Raw genomic sequence first — 20,802 nt, forward strand, 5'->3', positions numbered from 1 at the left:
TTTGCTGTAAATGCAACTCAAGTTAGTAGGACAAAGATCATGCCGATCGTGTATGCATGCATGTAGATGAGGCAATTTGAGTTAAAAATGCTTGCTGAAGACAATTTTTTTTAATGAAGATCGCATATCGTGATATTTTAAAGCTTATTTATTATTTGCAAATATTTATTTGCCATAATCTTTTTTAAAGCGTAATAAAGCGCCAGCAATTAAAAGTGCAAATTAAAATCACATAAATTGAAATGCAAAGCGAGTTAGTTGCCGCAGCGAAATCGATCACTTTTACTGCATTTTTGCGCCGAACTAGGTACAAAAAGCAAACACAAACTCACATGCGCATGCCATTGCGCCTCTTGATAAATTGTACAATATTTACTGTTGTGTAATCATTAAATTTGTGAAATGAAATTACGAGTAAAAGCGCCACAAATTGAGCGCATAAAAATATACATAAATTTCTAAACAAAAAAAATAAATAAATGAAAAGGTATTTGATATGTGCCACACACCAAACATACTACAAGCCAACAACTAACCTAAATCGTAAATTATGCGAGGTTATTAGTAAGTGGCAGCAGACAAGCAATGTGCCAGCGCCCAACCTAAAAGCAGCAGTAAATTGCGAAAGGAGGAGGAGGAAGGGTGGCGCTGTGGAAGAAGCAGCGCACAAGCACTTGGTGTATGCAAAGTTACATGCAACTACCTTGGCTAATAGAATTTTTATATGCTGAGAAAAGGGCCTTCACCTAAAAATCAATTACCAATAATTCATTTGAATTCAGCAAATTGCCATTAAACCATTAAAGTGTTAGCGCGCGAGTGAGAAGTTCTTGAGCAGTGGCGAGCAGAGTTGCTAGGCAAGCGGCAGCAGCGCGTTGAGGTTACAAAGTTAGTGCTACGTAGTTGATAAGCAAAAATCACAACCACAATGTATGTGATATGCTACGCGCTATGGCACGCACAACGCATGGCAAGCAACCTACAAGTGGAACAGCGTAGCATAACAAAGAAAGCCAGCGTTTGTTTGAGCGCTTTTGTGCGTGGCTTAACTTTGAGCTACTTTTTGAGCACCTTTACACATTTTTTTGCTTTTTTTATTTTTACATTTGTTTTTTTGTTGTTGTTGTTACTGGTTTGTGTTAGCATGAAATTGCCACTGGCAGGCAAGACGCTCGCCGCGCTTGCTTGTAAATATATGTATGTAGTGCTGCGTTATGCATGTAATGCTTGTTATTTCATTTTATTGTTGTGCTATTTGACTTGTTATACTATTGCTAGCTGTCTGTTGTTGTTGTTGTCGCTGGCTGGTGTTTTATGGCCGCGCGCACGGCATGGTCATTGCTTGCTTGGCATCTTTTATACATATATTTGTATATGAGTGTATGCTTGTGGTGCGCATTCGTACGTAGCAGCAGCAGCGCGCCTCACGTGGATGCGTGCGGAATTATTAAAACATTCCCACACATTACCACAGCATATTAACCGAAAGCAAAAACAAAAAAAGCATAAACAAAACAAACCAACACAAGCAGCAAATGGCATAACAATAATAATAGTGCTAAAAAAAACACAGAGTGAAGAACGTGTATGCGCGGATTCTTGAACGCGTGCAAATGTGCTGGGCAGCAAAAAAAATTTAAAAAAAAAATATAAAAACTACAACAACAACTATAACAACAGCAAATAATGTAGCGCAGTGAGAAAGGTGCATATTGCTCAGACACGTGCATACATATATGTATAAGGTGCAACACTGCGCTTCGTAACTATTTGTCTGAGTGTGTGTCTAAGCGCTTCCAAGGAAAACTAATTTCGATTTTATTGCTTTTGCTTAACTAAATTCAGCGCAACATTCGCCATTCTTTACGAGTATTGCTTTATTTCTGCGCTTTTTTATTGTTGTCGACGCCCACACGCTTGTATGCGCTTATGTACATGTACATATTTGCATTTAGTTGGCCCAACCGGTCACTCATGCCACTTGCGACTGCTAGTTTCGGCCGCTCATCGCCAAATAGTTGCGCTCTTCGCCGTTCGCTTTCCCCCTCCATGGTCTAACTTCGATTTTATTGCAAATGCATACATTAACTTAATTATAACAATTATTTCTTTGTTGTTGTACTTGTTGTTGGTTGCAAAATGCAAAAGAAATAATCGAAAAAAAAATCTTGCTACTAACTTGGCTTAAAGCGCAAGTGACTACCTGTTGTAGCTTCTAAATGAAGCGACAAAAATGCCAACACACATACATACAGACAAGTACAGATATTGCCAGCTGCTTTTAGTGCTATGGCTTAGCTGCCACGAAAAAAACGATCATCATTATAAGCAACAACAACAAGAATGGCAAGAAAATTAATAAAAACCGAAACAAAGCATTAAAACAACAGCAACAACAACACATAGCGCAGTTACACAGTTCCAGCCGGCTAGCAGTCGCCAGCAACAAGCCGCAATATTGTCATATTCTTTTTTGCTGTTGCTGTTGTTGTGCTCATCAAGTTGTTGTGTTATGTTGCAGCGCTGCTGTCAACTGCGTCACAATTACCGTTGAAAGACACACGCATACACACATACAAATACAATAAAAAATATATAGCAAAATTGCTTAAGAGACCCTTAAGCTGCAACACCAACAAGTGCCTGTGTGCGTGTTGCTACCATTTTATACCACACACACACTTGCAACAATCAGATACCAGTTTATGCATTTGCTTTTCAGCCATCTTTTTTTCGTATACATACTACTGTTGTTGTTGTCGTTATAATATATTGTCAATACATATCACATAGCACAATACACCTGCCGTCATTATAGTCGAGTGTCGGCTGCTGCTGCTGCTGCAGCGGCTATCTTTAATTTCAGCGTCGAATTAATGTGTATAAATGTGACTGCACCTGTTTGTGTGTGTAGCGCGTTTAAGTATAATGAAAATGTTGCGCAGAAAACAAGGTGCGCCTCATGCTAGTTGGAGTAGTTGAAATTAGTTATTGCTTTTATTATATTCGTACTTTGCTGCTGCTGCCATCAGCTACATTTCGCCTTCAACTCATATTTCATTAGTAGATATTATTTATTTGATACGTTGTGCGGACTACTGCAGTTTTGCTGTTGCAAAGTGTTGATGTGCCAACAGCAGAAGCGTAAAAAAATGGAAAAAATTAAGACAGCTGCTGCTGCTTAAAGCGGCGTTGGTAAGCTGCAAAATAGCAGCGCAACATGTTGCAAAGTGTGGCAATTTAAAAGCTGCTGCGTAAAGACATTATTTTGGACACACTAATGTTGAAAAAAGCTTTTCACGAAATGTTGCCAGCAACAATGTAGCTCTGCAACATGTTGCTGGCGATTGCAATATTTGGAGTACGCCATTTTACGCGCAAATATTAGTAGTTATTACTAAATCAATTTATTTGTAACGAAATTTACATATATTTCCGCAACAAATGCTTAGCAACATGTTGCAGAGTACGTTAAAGCAGTGTTGCTACCATTGTTGTAGGCAATTTATGCATTATTTTTAATTTTTCAACAACCGTTCGTTACAAAAACATACAACAACAGCAGACTGTGAGAAAAAGCATGCACTTCACTGCAATTATCGGCAAACAGCCGCAAGACAGCTGACTACGCCTGCATACAAAATTACCTGACGCGAAAACGCAAGCACCAGCTTGTATGGGTAACAAACGCCCACAATAACCATAACACGGCGTATGTATGCCACCGAATATGCATAACTCTTGCCTAAATGCGTGACGGGGAAAATGAGTTGTGAAACGAACACACGCGTGTACATATACATATGTATGTATGTACAAGCAAAAACAAAAAACCGCTACTGTCACACGAAATTTCACTCAGCTGTGTGCTGAACTTGATTTATTTGAGAATGCCGTAGACTTTAAAATAAAAACAATAGCCGCAAATGCATAATAAAATTCATAAATACGAGTAGTAGAGTGACTGCTCTCAAGAATTCTGTAAACTCAGCACGGTGTATTCTTTCACCTGGATGAAAAAACAACAACAACAAATGATAAATAAATTTAAATATTTATTTGTATGTGTCAGTGTTGCTAGCAAGCCACAAATCAGTCTATCAGACTTAGCGCATAGTTGTTGTTGTTGTCGTCGCCTTTGCCATTGCCACACGCTGCTGGCATAGCAATGTGGGAACGAATTTGTGTTACAATTTTTAAATAAAATATTTTTCGTTGACTTCCACGGCTGGAGTTGGCGAGCGAGCGTATATATGTATGTATGCAAGCAGTAATGCAAAACCTCAAATGAAATTGAAGATAGCAACTTGAATAAAATTGTTATAAAAAAATCAAAAAAAAAAAAAAAATATTATTTTTTTTTAATACAAACTAACTGCATTTTGGTGCATCATCAGATTGCAGGTGCAGCGCTTGAAAAAAAAAATCGCAACAAAAAGTTTATTGTGTTGGTGGCAGACAGACAAAAAGTAATTTGTGCCACTGCGGGGCAGGAGTTTGGGCGGCCGAATTTTTGTGGCATATTAGGCAATGAATTTGAGGGCGAAAATATGTAGAAAAGGCAATAAAAGCTAATAAATGCAAATGAAACGGCATTTTATTTATGGTTGTGTGGCAAGCAGAATACGCCCTTTTAGTGTATTAAAATAAAGAAAACAACAACAGCAACAAACAAACAACCAAAAAATAATAATGATAGCAATGCGCCACAACTATGTGGCAGACAACAAAGGGCGGCCATAAACTCACGGGCACAAAGTATCTATGAGTGTGTGTGTGTTTATTTCTGCAACTAATAAGCAGAATACACGAGCTGGGCCATATGGAATGCAAAATAAAACCGATTAAATAACTACAAAAGGTGTGCCAGTCAGCAGCGCAGCAGTGATGATGTTTCAACTGCTGACTGTCAGCTAAAACTAATGCCGCCAGCTTGGGAGTGTTTTGGCTGGCTGACAAACTGACTGTCTGTATGCTGGCATGCCTTGCTCTACCAGCGCATTATAATAATATAAACAAACACGAAACTGATGTTGTTGCATGAAATTTGAAAACTAAAATGCAGCAAAGGAGCGCGCGCGCAAACAACAAAAACCACAACGAAATAAATGTGGTGCGCGCGGTGACACCTTCATGGCTGAGGATGCGCTAGTGCAGCGCGACAATGCGAAAAAATAATAAAGAACTCCGAAGCAAATAGCTTTGAGCGGCGCGCCCGTACGCGCATAAGAAGCGCTGCAGCGCACAGTAGCCGCACTAAGCGCGCTGTGATGCGCCGACACACAGCCACACAAGCGAACGTGCAAAACCAATTTTAATTAGCCTCAAACAAATGCGCGCACTGACTGACGGACTGCTGGTAAGTGAGTGAGTAAGTGACTGGAGTGCTATGAATAGCGTAAGTTGCCGCGCGGTAGTGGTGGCGTTGGGTACAAGCGCGCCGTGCAAGCGCTGCGCACATGAATGAATGGCGCGGCGAACAAAGCGATTTGGCAATAAAAAACAAAGAAGAGCGCGCAAAAAAAATTAAATAAAATTTAATAAAAAAATAGTAATAAGCTTAGCAACTATTTGGAGTATAGCGTGAAAATTTGCTGAAACGCCGCCGTTTGCTGCTATTAAATGGGTGGGTGGCGGCGGTTGTTGCGAGCGTGTGCAGGCGTGTATTATTTAAATGGTTTCGTGTGGTTATTAAGAAATTAATAGCATTTGCTTTGTTTATGCAATACTAACACTTATTTCTATTTATTTCTATGTGTTAATAGTTAGCTGTATAGATACTTACATGCATTGGTTGGGCTTGTCGCAATGGCCATGTTCGCAGCCTTTCGTGCACTCAGCTGCAATGAGAAGATGAAAATAGAAATAGACATGAGTCATTTATTGCGAATTTGTTGTTTGTGTTATTAATCAAGCTATGAGATAATCGTATAAATATAAAAATTAAATACTAAAATAGTTCATTTTATATTAAAGAGTTGATTCTTAATTTTATATTTTTGAAAATTATAACTACAGTTCATTAGAAAAAATATTTAAAATGATAATAAAAAATATTAAAATTATATGCATCTTTGATTTATAATATTTTTCAACTTTTTCCGCAGTCAACACCATAAACTTGCCACATTTTTATGCTTTTTTCCAGCTGAAATGTATTTTTAAAATAGAAACAACACACAACGCAAGCTACAAACATCAAAGCGATGAGTTTTTAAATAAAATGCATATTTTTAATTTAATTTTTTTTTTTGGACGGCAACCAACTCCACAACGACAGAAAGACATCCCAACTCAGCACATAAAAATATTACGATAAAACTTGCAGCGGCGCATGGAAAATAGAAAGTTGAATGTCTAAGTAAAGTTGTGGTGAAGGCACTCAACAACAACAACAACAACACCAATAATAATAACAATAAAATGCGAAGGTGTAGGTCGTCGACGCGTCGCTTTTGATGGGATATTGCAATTGTTGCGTTGCTTTTATTGCCAACACAAGGTATGGTATGCACCCCTTGCTGCTCTCGTCACTGTGGTCCACTAATGTGGCGCTGCGCGGGTGTGAGAGCGCCACAAATGAGATAAGCAATAAAAAGCGCACAAATATACAATAATTTTCTCTAGCGCTCATACTTTTGCCCGTCTGATTGCAAGCGGTCGGACAACTTTTTCGTTTTAATTGTATGCGCGCGAGCGCCCGCGTACACAGCACCACACTCATTGGGTTGCATTCGCAATTGGCGAGATACATCATCAATACAAGTTGTTTGCGATGCTGCATCGCGGATGTGCAATTGCAGGTGTTTGATTTTTATTGGTATTTTATGTTGGGGTTTTTCGCTCGTCTTACAAGCGCTTGCTGTTGCGACTATGTATGCAAATGTAAAGTGTCTGGCTTGTTTGCCTTTCTCACATTAGCTTGTGTGGCTTATGAAGTGTTTTCTGTGATTTCGTGCGGTGAAAAGGCACTTTCGCAGCTAAGCGCTGATTTGACGACGTTTACTTTTTCATTAAATTTAATGTCAGTGTTAGTGTAATTTTGTTGAGATGTTTTGCATCTAACATTAGCAAACTACTTTTAAAACAAGTAAAATGTATAATTTTATAAACGAACTAACAACTAACGAATAGTTACAATAAAAATTGCAAGAAATGCACATTTTACAGTCGCAGATACTTTTGTATCTTATAGATACACTTCAATTTCTATGCTAAATTGATGTTATAAGCCAGCATAACAGGTTTAGTTTAGAATTTATTGCAAAAATGCACAATTTGTCGTCACAGATACTTTTGTATCTGAGAGACACTTTTTAAAAAAATGTACAGAATTATTGAATTTTATACGATTTTGCATTTATATGCATTTAATATGCTTGCAAACTAATTTTTTTTATAACATTCACCCCACATACACATCAATATAGACACTCTCTCACAGCGGCTATTTCGTATCAAAGGAATTTTTACTTAGCACAGAGAAACTTCCTCTACAAACTTAAACAAAATAAAATCAATGACGTGTATAAGCCAGAAGGTAGATAGTAGCTAAAAACCCTAAACCCCAACAATAACCAATAACAACAACAACCGATAGCAATGCCGATCATTGTTGTGGCAAAAAGGAAACACAGAAAATGAAATAATCTCATGGTCAAAATACAAAACGATTCCCAAGCCTCCTTTCGAGTCAGACGAAATAGGCAGTTAGTCAGCAAGCCGGCCGGTCGATGGGTAGACGAGGCATTTAGTTAAGAGAGCAACCAACTCCAGCAAACACGTACATATGTATGTATGAGCATACAAAGTATTGTACAATTTTAATTTTTATATGTGTCTGCGCATGTTGCAAGCAACACCACCAACAACAACAGAAATATGCGGCAAACGTGTTTTTTACCGAGGGTCGGGCAGTAAAAGGGCAAGCAGTCAGAATGAAGGGGGCAGCGCAACCAAGATGGGAGTTGCCATTATGGCATGCGTATGTATGTATGTATACAGTTGAAGTTGTGCAACAAAGAGAAAGAAAGAAGTAAAAACGCGAGAAGATGCTGCCAGAAATAAATGTTGCCACGCATTGCGATTGACTTTGAAATTCCAAGCGCACATACACACAAACCAGCACAGGTGGTGGGTGCGGGAGAGACGCGGCAAACAACCCACAATTCATTCAAAAGCACACGAGAACGCGAGTGAACTAATCGAGACGAGTCGTTGTGGAAAAAGGTTAATAAAATCGGCCAACAACAACAACAGCAACAAGGAATTACTCGATCGTGGAATCTGGCTACATCTTTTGCGACGGCGCATGTAAGCCGCGTTGTTGTTGGTGGAATGCTCGTGGTCCTTTTCGATTGATGTCTTGGCTGATTTGAGTTTGCAACAAATACATAAAGTCGATGCTAACTAAGCGGCAGATAGACAGACGTCTACCCTTCGAATAGCTGCCACTCGCTGACTTTTTATTCATTCTAAAGTTTGGTTGCGGCGCGCTGAGAAGTCTCCTAGCTTCGGGTGCGAAACAGTAAAATTGCTAGAAAATCACAAAAACGTGAGCGTATTTTCGCTTTGCGCTGCCTTTTCGTTTTTTTTTTTTTTTACTCTGAAGACTCCAACAGCCAACTCTTGCTTTTGTAGAGCGCGCCTGCTGCCTTCCTGATTTTCCGCTGAAGTGTGCATTCGCCTTTTAATTTTCCTCGCCAGCATACCGGCGTCCTTCCTCACCTTGGCCGCGCTCGAGGCGTACGCTTAAAGGCAATAATGCATAATATTGTGAGGCATTTGGCATTCTCAAAGACTTATGTGGCTAGAGAGAATGAAACAGTTGGGCAGTTACATAAATAGTCGCGTCGCATGGCGGCTCATTGCCACAGTGCGCGCTATTACGCGACGATGTTGCTGCAACCGTTGAGTGTTGCAGTGTCGTGCAAGGACTAGTGGCAACTGCGATTTGCTACATCTGAAAGTGAATTTATGTATGGCTAAGTGGGCGCACACGGCTGCAGTATCGCATTCATGCCACAAGGCATGCACAAGCGGCAGCGCAGGCGTGAGTGAGTAAGCGCAGCAGCGGCTGTAAGCCTCTCCAAGGGAATCCCAGTTGGTGTTGCCATATATGCGAATGGGCGCATGTGTGTGTGGCGTGCACAAGTTCACACGCCCGCAAGGATTTGCGCTCCATGTGCATTAGCTAGCCAGTCGATGTTGCACATGCATTATTGTTAATGTGGTAAATGCAATAACTGAGCGAGTATTACAAAATTGCTGCGGTGCGATTTTTCCCAACGTAAGCACTTTCACTGTGTGTTTGCGATCAACGAAGCTATAGATATTTGTAGATTTTATAGCTTAAAATGGTAATCGGTTGTCAGCTGCTGTGCTGGGATAGCGATCGCTTAGATAAACTAGATTATAAATGGGTAAGATGGTGGGAAAATATGGTTCTAATAACAAATTGCAAATTAAATTTCATTTTAAGTAAAGCGCATGAAAGTATTTTCGTTGTTGTGAAGAAGCTTTCGTTTAATAATGAAAGCTTTGCAGCTTTTTTGAAAAATGCTAATAATTTAAAGTCTTAAAAGTAGACAAACCAAGTCTTCAAGTGAAAGAGCTTTCATAAGTTCAGAGCTTTTACATATAAGAAACTGAGCTTTCACATATCAGCGCTTTTTAGTGAAAGCTTGTTTGCTGAACTATGCGTGAAAGTGCACAAGAAACTGTAAAATGTCTAAATTAAGCAAAAAAGCAAATAGAAAATTTGAATTATATATTTTTAATTTATTTTTGCATAGTTTTACTATTAAGTATTAAAAATGCGCAAAAATTTCGCAACAATAAACAGCTGTTGAAATGTAGAACAGACCATTCACTCAAATGAAGTACAGTGAACGATTTTTTGGGTGAAGTAGCAACAAGTAAACATAACAACGCGCATGCGCACAAGCAACTACATTAATGAGTGATGGGTTACCAAAATAAAATGTACAATAAAAGCTATTTGAGCACGTGAAGCTAGCTAAGCAGAGCGTTATTTATTTTTTAAATACATTTTTTCATTTATTTCTTTTTAAACTAAACAATTTTTTTTAAATATTTTTTTTTTTTTAATCAAACAGCTTAAGTAGTTTTTCGAGTAGTCATTAACATATCAAACAATTTGAAGTTGCTGCAAGAATCTAAGTACGAGAAAAGCAAATGAATTTATGAAATGAAAAAAAAAAAAACAAATGTGCGAGTACACAAATCACCGATCAAGCGAGCTGATCGATCGCGCTTTGCTTGCTTAAAGTTTATGTCATTTTCGTAAGAAAACCACTTTGAAAAATATGTGTGGCGAAACGAATTTTTTCAACGCGTTTATTATAAATTGTTTTTGTTGTCATTATTGAAAATCACTTGCTTGTCAAATCAAATGGGATGATTTAACAAAAAAAAAAAAAAAATGTTGTAAAAGGTGAACGGCGCAATTTTGTATAATAAAAAACTAAAAAAAAATATTGAACACACAAGAGAGTAAATATCGATTTGAATTACCGACTGCTCTTTTGTAGCTACATACAGTGGACCTAAGCAAACATTCAAATTAAAGTGTAATTATTGTCTCAGCCACGATCGGCGTACGATCGGGAACGAAATGCGGCGATGAATAGAAGCACGCTGGCGAGTGTGTATTGCTGTAGTACCTGTTGTTGACATTGATTTCTGTAATTTTTTTTAACTACTGCCCAAGCTACAAGGAAGTGCTGGCAAAGTACACGATCATTGCTTGATCATGCTTTATATGTAGAAGGGGAATAATGAATACATGTATGTATGCATGTGTTATTTATTATATGTAAATTACAAGTACAAAATCAATGAGTGTAGAAAATTTCATTTGTCATCGTCCGCGCTTCAGCTTATAATTTTGTGCTATTGTTTTTGTTTCAATGGCGGCGATCGCGAGTTGAAACGATCCATTGAACGCGGGTATTTGACGAAGTTATGAGGCGGAAATAAGCTAGGAAATCGAGTGAATGGTACTCTAGGAGAACTGGTAGGGACTACTGGGAGCAATTCTTCGTTGTTTCGTAGATATATATATGTATGCTGAGGTAGTGTAGAACAACAAAAGAAAGTGCAATGAAATGCTGCTGTTAATTTTCTAAAGAAAACTATGCCGAGAGACTGCGATTAACAATTGTTGGCTGTGGAAATTTCTCAACAAACTTGGGAAAATAGAACTTTTCGAGAATGTGTTGAAACAATACGTAAAAATAAAGCAGACAGCGTTCAAGAGGGCCAAAAGGAACAAGGTAACGCAGAATATAACGAACAATTATAGCTTATTAAACACAAGCGCCACGAAGAAATCAATATTCTTTTCAAATAAATCAAAATAAGCTTAGAATCTCCTCCATTGAAAGAATAAGTCAGCGGCATAATAGAAACCACGAAAAACCCTTTACTGCCGCACAATGAAGTGCTGCAGCTTCAGCTAAGCCGACAAGGCAACAACATTCATAATCTTTTTGTTTGGATTTTCGGTCGTAAAATATAATTTTTTCAACACAACTTTTTGGGGAGAGGCTGCTTAGTTTGGTAGATTCTTGCAACAAAAAAGGCAGCACAGAGAATGTCGATCAAGACAAGATACATAACACGCCATGCTACGCTCTACACTTTGCTATGCTAAAGAACCCAACAATGAATGAGCGCTGCTGGTGAGAGCGGAGGGGGGGACACGCACAGGAAGACAGCATATTGTAGGCAAGCAAAGCAAGAGCCTAAGAAAAATCTTCCCACGCTACAGTCTGGGCACTCCACTCAGGTGAGGGCGAGGGAGGGGCATGCAGCGCATGAAGGAAACGAGCATTCGACCTTATTGTTGTTGGTGTTGGTGCATATGGAGCATTAAGTAGCGGCTTCCAGAGCCTGGCAGCAAAGCAAGCAGGCACTTCAGTTATTTCGGCGTCCCTTTTCGGTTGTTACTTCGGAGGCAGCAGCTTCTTGCTTGATCTTGCTTGTGCAAGACAAATAGTGTGCTTTGTTGTTTTTGTTGCAGCCAATACCTGTCGTACCACTACAACAATCGCTTTGCGTGCGCTCCACGAAGGGATATGTTCTGTGCGGCAGACAAACACGCAAGTAAGTGGAGCAGCCAACTAGCGGCGGTGAGTCGGTTTATGTGTGTGTTGCGTTTGTGTTCAAAATTTAAAGACCCTTCAGCTGCGCCACTCACTGCTCCTCTTCTTCTTCTTTCTCTCCTTTTTGTTGTTCGAAATTTTTTCGTTGTTAGCCCGCTCCACGCCAGCGGATGTTGATTACACCTTGAATTTTATGGTAAATATAGCATTTTTTTCGGTGCCCGCAATTGTTGAGCGCTTCCTTTTTTCGGTGAACGCTGTCAGTTTGCTGTCCTTCGACGAGAGAGTGTATATGTGTGCGTGCTTTAATATTTATTTTATTTTTTTCCTTTAAGCAAACGGACAAACGAAAAGTATCGCAAGTTGTTGTGAAAACAAACACAACAAAAGCAAATCGGAAGCATTGCAATTGCCAAAAAAATACAGCTGCCACATGGTTGCACCGGTTTTTCTGCCGCTTGTAGCCGACTTAAACGAGTAAATGGCCTTAAATTGCGGCGCTGCGTAGCGTTCGCGTTCTATCTGGCTATAATTTGCCAAAAGAAAGTAATGAGCTATAAAGGTACACACACAAAAATTGGCGTAGGATCTGCAGAGCTGCGTTCCTCAATGCATTTATGAATGATATACTTGGCGAAAAGTGCGTAGCACCGGCGATGTGGCAAGGTTGCTGAGGTAGAAGTACGTGAGGGGCCCTTAGTAGTGTTGTTAGCGACTACAGCAGCTTCTTGGGTAAGTAAGTGAGCAGACATGTGTTTTAATCAAGAAAGGAAGTGAGCGATTTGTCGAATAAATGAATGAGTGCATCATTTATACGTGCTGCGGTGGCAACGGGTTAATAAATAAACCGTATACTGTACTGTATGCGTTGAAGGGTGGATTTATTATTGAATTTTATTATTTTTTATTTTCATTATTAATCTTTTTTTATATTTTTAATTGTTTTTTTTTTTATTATTCTTATTTTTATATTTTATTTAGTAAATTTATCATTATCTAGTGTGGTTCCTTACCTTTATCACAATAATCACCCTGCCAGCCAGTCAAGCAGATAATTTCACCGCTCTCCGAACAGGTGTAATGTCCGAAGGGATCATCACGTGGCCTACACAAATTCGCACAGCCAGCTCCATAGTAATGCGCATCGCAGGTAACACGAAAATCATATTCCAACCAGGTGTATTGAGCTTCGCTTTTATTCGATTTCCACTCGGGTGATACTTCGAGTACTTGTTGCAGCGATAAGCGTTGGATAAGCAAATCTGAAAATAAAAAGAAATTAATTAATAAAAAAAAAATAAATATAAAGAATAAAGAAAAAGAAAGCTGGAAAAAATTTTCAGGCAACATTTTTAACTCGTTCATTTAAAATTCTTTATTTTTGCTTGAGGTTAATGGGAGAACTACATGGAGTTGCTGCAGCGGTACTTATCGCTGTCTAAATGTACACTTGCGCATTCTTTTGCGCGTATGCCGGCGGTTAAGGCTATTAAATGAAGATTAATTATTGTGCATTAGTGAAAATGAGAGGCTGAGCCGTGAAGAAATGCAGCAGTGTATATGAGATGCAAGTACTTGGCAGTTGTATGGAAGATGGGACAAGCAGATTGACTTGGTTAGTTGGCATGTTGAACAGGTAGATAAACAAGAAATACACATGGTTTACTGTAAGTAGAAAGATATGAAGTTGTTTGCCGCATCTTCAAATTATAGATGCTTATCTTAATGTTTTTAGGCGCTACAAGTTGTTTGCTACACTTTTTTAATGTGCGCTGTTTGTTGTTGATTTGTTAATTTCGTATTTTAAACACAACACTATAATTAGCGTGGTTTCTAAGGAAAGCGGGGTTGTGAGAATTTTGTATTCTTGTATCGTTCACGTGGTAGACTGACGAGAGAACCTTTAGTAAAATTTAGAAAAGAACACTGAACAGTTCATTTTTAAAGAGTAAATTGTCGATATTTGACGGCGTGGCAAGCAAATTACCAACTAAGGACCGGTCTGGTGAGATGTTGCTAGCAACATTTGTTGAAGTGAGTTGCAAAATTCATATAAAATTGTGCACAAGTTGCTGGAAATTTATTTATTCATATGTATATGTGCGTAAAAACTTCTACAAAAACACACGACTGTGGTGTATATGATGCAAAATTGCAGGTGCATGAATGGTGAGTTGCAAGTGTGGTGTGGCGAAAACAGCAAAGAAATAACGATAAGCACACAAAAACAACAACATAACTACCGAAAAGCAACAGCAATTTTACAGCCAACATCAAATTACAACAGCAAAAGCAGCAAAATTGCGGTGACGATGCTTAAAGTTGAATGCAACATAAATCTCCCGCATGGCTAGCAACGAAATACACACACACACAGGCAAACCAAAAGCAAAATAATGACATGCAATATGTGTGTGTCTGTATGTAAACCGCATTATTATACACGCGACTGGTATTGCACCGTGCAACCGTGTAGGGGCACCAAGGTGATTGTGCGCAAAAACGTAAAATGCAAGAATACCGCAATGTCCGTAAGAACCCGGAGAAGCATAGTAAAAGTTGCAAAAACAAAAGAAAGAAAATAAATTTTTAGCACAAAGTCATGGGGTGCTGGAGTCCGTCTGTGCAGCCAGAGCGCGTAGTATCACATAAAAGCCAAGCAGCAGCATAATCGTCATGGCACAGCGGTCAGCAATAACAATAAACAACAATTTCTTAGGATTGGATTTTCGAGGTTAGCGCATTTTGTTGCTGCGCGCCTCGCCCTCTGCAAGAACTAAAGACTTAAGCAACGAACCGCAACGGCATTACGGCGCGCACTTAATGTAGCCTAGCTGGCATTTTTTATGGCATTCACAAGTAGCTGACAAAAGCAAAAGTGTTTGTCGGTGGCTTAGACCTTCCATCTCGCATTGGCTGTTGCTGCTGTCGCATTTAATTTGCACTACACTTAAACGAGATCTACTTGAAATGATAGTGCAAACGCGGCCGTGTAATTGCCCGGCAGCCGGTGGTACGTGTTTATGCCACTGCTGTTGCCAATAGAGTGGCTGGCGAGTGTTGGCAGGAGAGGAAAAAGGTGAGCAGAAAGCAATGAGCTGGTCGGAACAAGTGTTTAGAATGTTTGTGAAGCGTTGGCGATATGGCAAGTGAAAGCGTTGTTGATGGAAAATAGTTTTGGATTTTGAATGAATTAATTGAAAGACGAAAAATCCATATTAAAAAATTTTGAACAACTAAAGTCAAGAATCACGTTCTACAATATATGTATATCAATACTACACAAAAATTGTTTAAAATCTCTCTGTAGTACAAAAAGCAACTCATACCAACTGACAATCACCTATTGTAGGCACACTTACTTATGAAAGTGGCATAATTTTCCACCACACTGCATTTGCCCCAAATCAGCTTATCACATACACCTGCATGCCACATATTAGCGCAATAAATTTCCCACTTCAGCCTACAAAAGCAAAATTTCGCTCTTATCGCTCGCCACATGACAGCGTCAGGCGTGGCAAGGCAATTCCCAGCGTGCAACAAACACGGAATTGGCGGCGAGCTGTCACAGCTTTTATGCGTTAAAAAGTTGCAAGAAAAATTGACAAACAAAAATATGTTTTAAGTGCGACAGCTAGCAACTAGCAACTAACAACTAGTTTTCTGGCTTTTATCGCTTAAAACATGCTTCATGCCACACGTAAATGTAGGAAATCAAATCATCAAATCGCTAACGCGCAAATATTAGTAACTTCACGCAGGAGACGACGTTAAGACGTTCGTACTTTTTATGTTTATTATTTATTTATTTTTATTTTTTTTTTCTTTGCTTTGCTGTTATAAATTATCATGCGTTTTTAATTTTTTATTATGAATATTTCATATGCGTAAGTTGGCTTGCCGCATTTTTGTGGGATAACAACAAATATGAAGAACAACAACAAGGCGCGCAGTTAGCTAATGCATATGCGGTGTGGTTGCGCTAAAATTTGTAGAAAGAAAAAATGTGCGTCTAATAACCTGTCATACTACAAATCCAACTGTGCGCATGCGCGACAACTTGCTGCGCTCTGCTATGCCTTGCTGCGCTACGTTGTGCGTATGTGTGCAGAAATTATAAGCAGCTGCGGGAGGCGATGAAAAAATGCAAGCAACGCTAACAATAACAACAACAACAAATGTAATATCAGACAAAATAAACAGCTAATGGCGAACGCAAATGTGCAAAGCTTTTAGCTGATTACCAGCGCAGCCGCAACGACAGAGAAACCAACAGACAGACAGATAGACAGAAAGGCATATGAAGGTGCCACGCAAAAATTCCGAAAATCCATTGGAATGCCAGCATGGTGAGTGCTTGTGTGTGATTGTAAGTATGCAACTCCACTATGCCACATGCCACACTGGCGGCGCAGACACGCTGTGGCACACACAAATCTCCGCAGTTGTGTGTATGTTGAGGTAAGCTTGCATGCCAGCCAAGTCAAACAGCCTCCTAGCCAGCTGATGCACGTCGGTGGTGAGGTGACTTGGCGACCCAGCACATGCGCTTAGCGGTTTTTTCTAATATGCAAGCATATTTTATTTACTATTTTTTTACCAAAAAGAACACAGCAAAAAAGAGTTGCTGCCAGAACAGGTGCCGTACTCGGGATCTCGTCTCTTTTGCAATTTTCAGTCTTTTTTATTAAATTTTCGAATTCGAAATTTTTTTGTGCTGGCAACATTTGCTTGTTAATTAATTAAGTTAATTTGTGAGCGTTGCAAAATTTAGCGTTTTCGCATTCGCAGGAATTTCTGCTTTGACAACCGGTTATTTGTTGTATGCAACATGTTGCAAAAAGGCATAAAATTTATCAAAATTCACCAAGTCTCAATAGTAAATGACATTTTTCGCATATTTACCGTAGTCTAGTTAGAATTGAACGTATTGTCAGCGTGTTTGTGGCCAAACTGGCTGCCACGGCACAATTAGTTGACTAGAAGTTCGGCGTAGAACTGGTCAAGTGCCACAAAAACTGGCAACGCTGCCTGACGGAGCGCTTGTCACCAGACGAGTAGAGTTGTGTGACAGTCGTGTTGCATACATATGTGAGTTGTCAATGCATACGATTTCCTGCAGTTGACAATGAAAAGGTGTACTGCACGGCGTATGACCAAATAAAAAATTTATTATATGAATTTTCGGCCTAATTAGTGCGAGATTTCAAGCGAAAAACACTAAAAATTAATAATAACTAGTTTGGAAACATATCATGTATGCGTTGAAGTAATGTCAGCTTAGCGCGGTGGGACTGCAACGCGTACGAAAAATAAAACGTAGAAGAAACAAACGTACACACAAAAACAGCCACAGCAACAATAAGCAACAAGTGAACGAAGAGCTAACAACAAAAACATAAGCTCGAAACAACGAGTAAACACATAAGAACAACAACATTTTCAGAGCACAAGTGCCACTCAAGCCACAAACGACGCGCGAAGCAAGAAGCGAAACCCAAACATAACAACAACGATGAAAAAACACACCGAGAGATCTGAAAATATTTTCGATATACTGCCACAGAGCCAACGAGTCAGCCAAGCAAAGCATCAAGTTAAAATTAAAAGATAAGCATTTAACAACTTGCAACAAGCACTTGCAGCAGCGCTTGCTTTGGCATTGGCAGAGATTAATTGGTAGGTGTAGAAGCGCGTTTCCAGCAAGAAGAGGTTAAAATGTTAAGAAACAGCAGTAAACACGGCAGAAAAAACGATAATGCGCCGAAGAAGAATTTCAAAGAAAAATGTAAAAGAGAAACATTAAAACATATAAAATTATGAAGAATGCAGTTGAAGTATGAACTCTATGCAAAACCATTGGCGAATATTACAAAACACCTGCACACGGGGAATGTTGAACGGCAGGAGTAAAGAGTTCAGGTTAGGATTAATTGAAAATAGAAGCTAATATATACATAAGAGAGCAAACCAAGTGCTGGAGAAAAGCCAGTGCAAAATGAAACCATTTGAAGTGAGTTTTGGGATTACTAAATTAATTAGATAATTTGAGGTTGAAATCATGAGCAGGGAATCTCAGGTTTTAGAACTTAAACACATGTCATTACTCGATAGACGTGTGGCAACTTCATAATACAAAATTATTTAATGCTGACGCTGTAAGCTACACTCGAAGCAGTTGAAGCGCCACAGCAACTTATACACTCTTCGAAGCACTGTAAGCCATACGACATGCGGCGCGCATAAAAAACATTGCATTTTTTGCGTAATTTATGCCGAATTAAAAAGTTGTTGCCAACAACAACTGGTTAGTTGGACGCTTAGCCGGAGTGCGACAGCTGGACAGATAGCGTTGGACAGGCGTAAAGTAAGGATGGCATGAAAAAAGTAACGAGAAAATGATATTTAACGAAAAAAATAAAAAACGATGAACAAAATACACGCAACAGCGCAACAACAATTTCAATTTAATGAAATTAATCCTTGACAAGAGGAGTTTGCAGCGTCGAGTCATGTGGCATAAAATTAAAGCGCGTTAAATTCAAAGGAGTTGAAAGACCGAGAGTTGCTGCAAAAAATGCAATAATATTACGAATCGCGATAAAAATCTACAAACGACATGCAACATCAAAAGAAACAACGTGCACACTGTGTGCCACCACAAAAGCCAGTTTTTGTTGGCGGCGAAGGTGGCAGGCACTGCAAGTGCGCGCAGCAAGTTATTTGAAAGGAGAAGTAAAAATCGCAACAGGATGCGCACAGCAGGACATGCACGCAATGCACAGACAAAAAGTGAAATGCCAGCGCGCATGCAACAACCATTGCACAACAACATGAACAACAGCAAAAAGCAACGAAGAGGAGGCGTTGCGCGTTATTGGCATGTAGGCAGACACCGAGATTGCAGGTTAACAACGGCACGGCGGCTGCATTGAAATGGAAAATGAAAAATCGTGTGGCAATGTTAAATCATTAGGATGATGTAGGAGTTATTTTCGATTTTCTATGGAAAAAAGTGGGAAACAAAAGCCAACAAGGTTGTAAAGAAGAGACGCATGAGATCTTCCTTTCGACCTTTTTGTGTGCGATGCGCATGAAAAAGTATAATTAAAATTCCACAAAACCTTATTTTTAGGCAACAGTGTTTGGATCGATCGTAATGGTGTAAGGAAAATTTTAATTAAGGAAACAGCAATAGGCGCTATAGGCCGCTGAGAAACCGAAAATCTACAATAAGTGTTTGCTGAGACAATGAAGTGGCCGAATAATGTGGAAAAGGTTGAAGAAGAAAGTATTTTTTTTTTTTTTGTTTTTGGTTTGACTATTTTCTACGTAGAAGTAGGAAACATAAATCAATCGCATCGAGGAGGCCTGGGAAAATCGTTACGAATAGTATGCCACACTGGCAACATATTAACATACAAGCATTCAATAGGCATTACAAAAGGTAAAGAATAATAAAAAATGAAGAGAAAAAACGCCGCTGGCAGGTAGAGCAGCTGTTGACTGGCTGCGATTGGTATTGAATATATGGAAATGTGAGAAGTTCGTTGTTAGAAATGGTAAATGTGTAGAGAAAATGCTGCAGGTAACTTGTTGCGGTGTAATATGCGCTGCCAATGACGATTAACAAGTGACATTGGAGCTGAAAGAAAAAATGAAGCACATAAGGCAAGCTAAGCGAGTGAGATTGAACAAAAGAACATTAAAACTAAATGAACTGGACAATATTGACGGCGTTTTGTAGGTCGAGGCATTGAAACATTTTATAGCTGATTGAGTAGAAAGGAATTTATGCCTGAAAATGAAATAAAAACGCGCATAATTGAATAAAAGAAACAAACGCGTTTAAAAAAAATTACAGAAAAATATAGAAAAAATGTTCGACTTGCAACAAGCGCTGTGTGGTCGCTGCAGGTTGGCATATGCCAAAAAATCCCAACAAAAAAGCGCTGCTCAAGCCTGTAAAGTGCGCGATTGATGTGCAACATGCCACGCTGCCGCATGTACTTACACACATGTGTGTTTGTTGGTTTTTTTGTCGCAGGACAAAACAATTTTATCGCTTTGAATAATCAAAAGGAATTTAAATTGCAACAAAGCGACAGTGAGCAAGCAAAAAAGTTAACAGCAACGGAAATCGAAGATGCGTCTGCGGCAAGCAAGCAAACAAAAAAAAGAAGAAGGCAGGCAATGCGACATTATTGGCATGCAACAAGCGCAATGTGCACGGCAAAAGAAGTAAAACATTGTTGATGTTGCAGTTAGCGGGCGATAAATGCGCGCTTGGCGTTCAGTTGACAGCGTGATAGCAGGCGGGCGTTGGGTGTCGCGCCAGTAAAAAAATAGTTGAATAAAAAGGGCAAGCAATGTTTGAGTCAGCAAGAGAGTGTTGCATGTTTGGCATGCAACAGCAGGTACTTTGCTTTGTTGGTTGGCATTAAATTTAAAAAGGAGTAAAGCGCGATATTCGTGCGCATAAAACGAGCAGTATATATATAGATACAGACGAGATGGATTACACGATGCCCAACATGAACGTTGATTTTGGCCCTGTGAAATAGCAAAGACCGCGGTTGAGTTGCAAGGCGCTGCAAACATGCAACTAGCCAGACTAGCGACGCTGTTAAGCGCTTGTTACTAGGCAACTGCTGGCGAGACAATAAATAAA

General features: G+C 39.3%; 1 protein-coding gene across 2 annotated transcripts in view; it reads right to left on the reverse strand.

The window, feature by feature from the left end:
* The window catches only part of Dl (neurogenic locus protein delta), a 53,511-nt gene that overhangs the window by 8,859 nt on the left and 23,850 nt on the right, over positions 1-20,802 (reverse strand). For both annotated transcript variants that reach the window (XM_054229690.1, XM_011186628.3), the window contains 2 exons: positions 13,142-13,390; positions 5,786-5,840 (listed from right to left, as the gene is read on the reverse strand). In XM_054229690.1, the coding sequence (XP_054085665.1) occupies positions 5,786-5,840; positions 13,142-13,390 (304 nt within the window). The remainder of the gene's footprint in view (positions 1-5,785; positions 5,841-13,141; positions 13,391-20,802) is intronic.

Source organism: Zeugodacus cucurbitae, chromosome 2 (assembly GCF_028554725.1).
Source record: "Zeugodacus cucurbitae isolate PBARC_wt_2022May chromosome 2, idZeuCucr1.2, whole genome shotgun sequence".
Taxonomy (NCBI): domain Eukaryota; kingdom Metazoa; phylum Arthropoda; class Insecta; order Diptera; family Tephritidae; genus Zeugodacus; species Zeugodacus cucurbitae.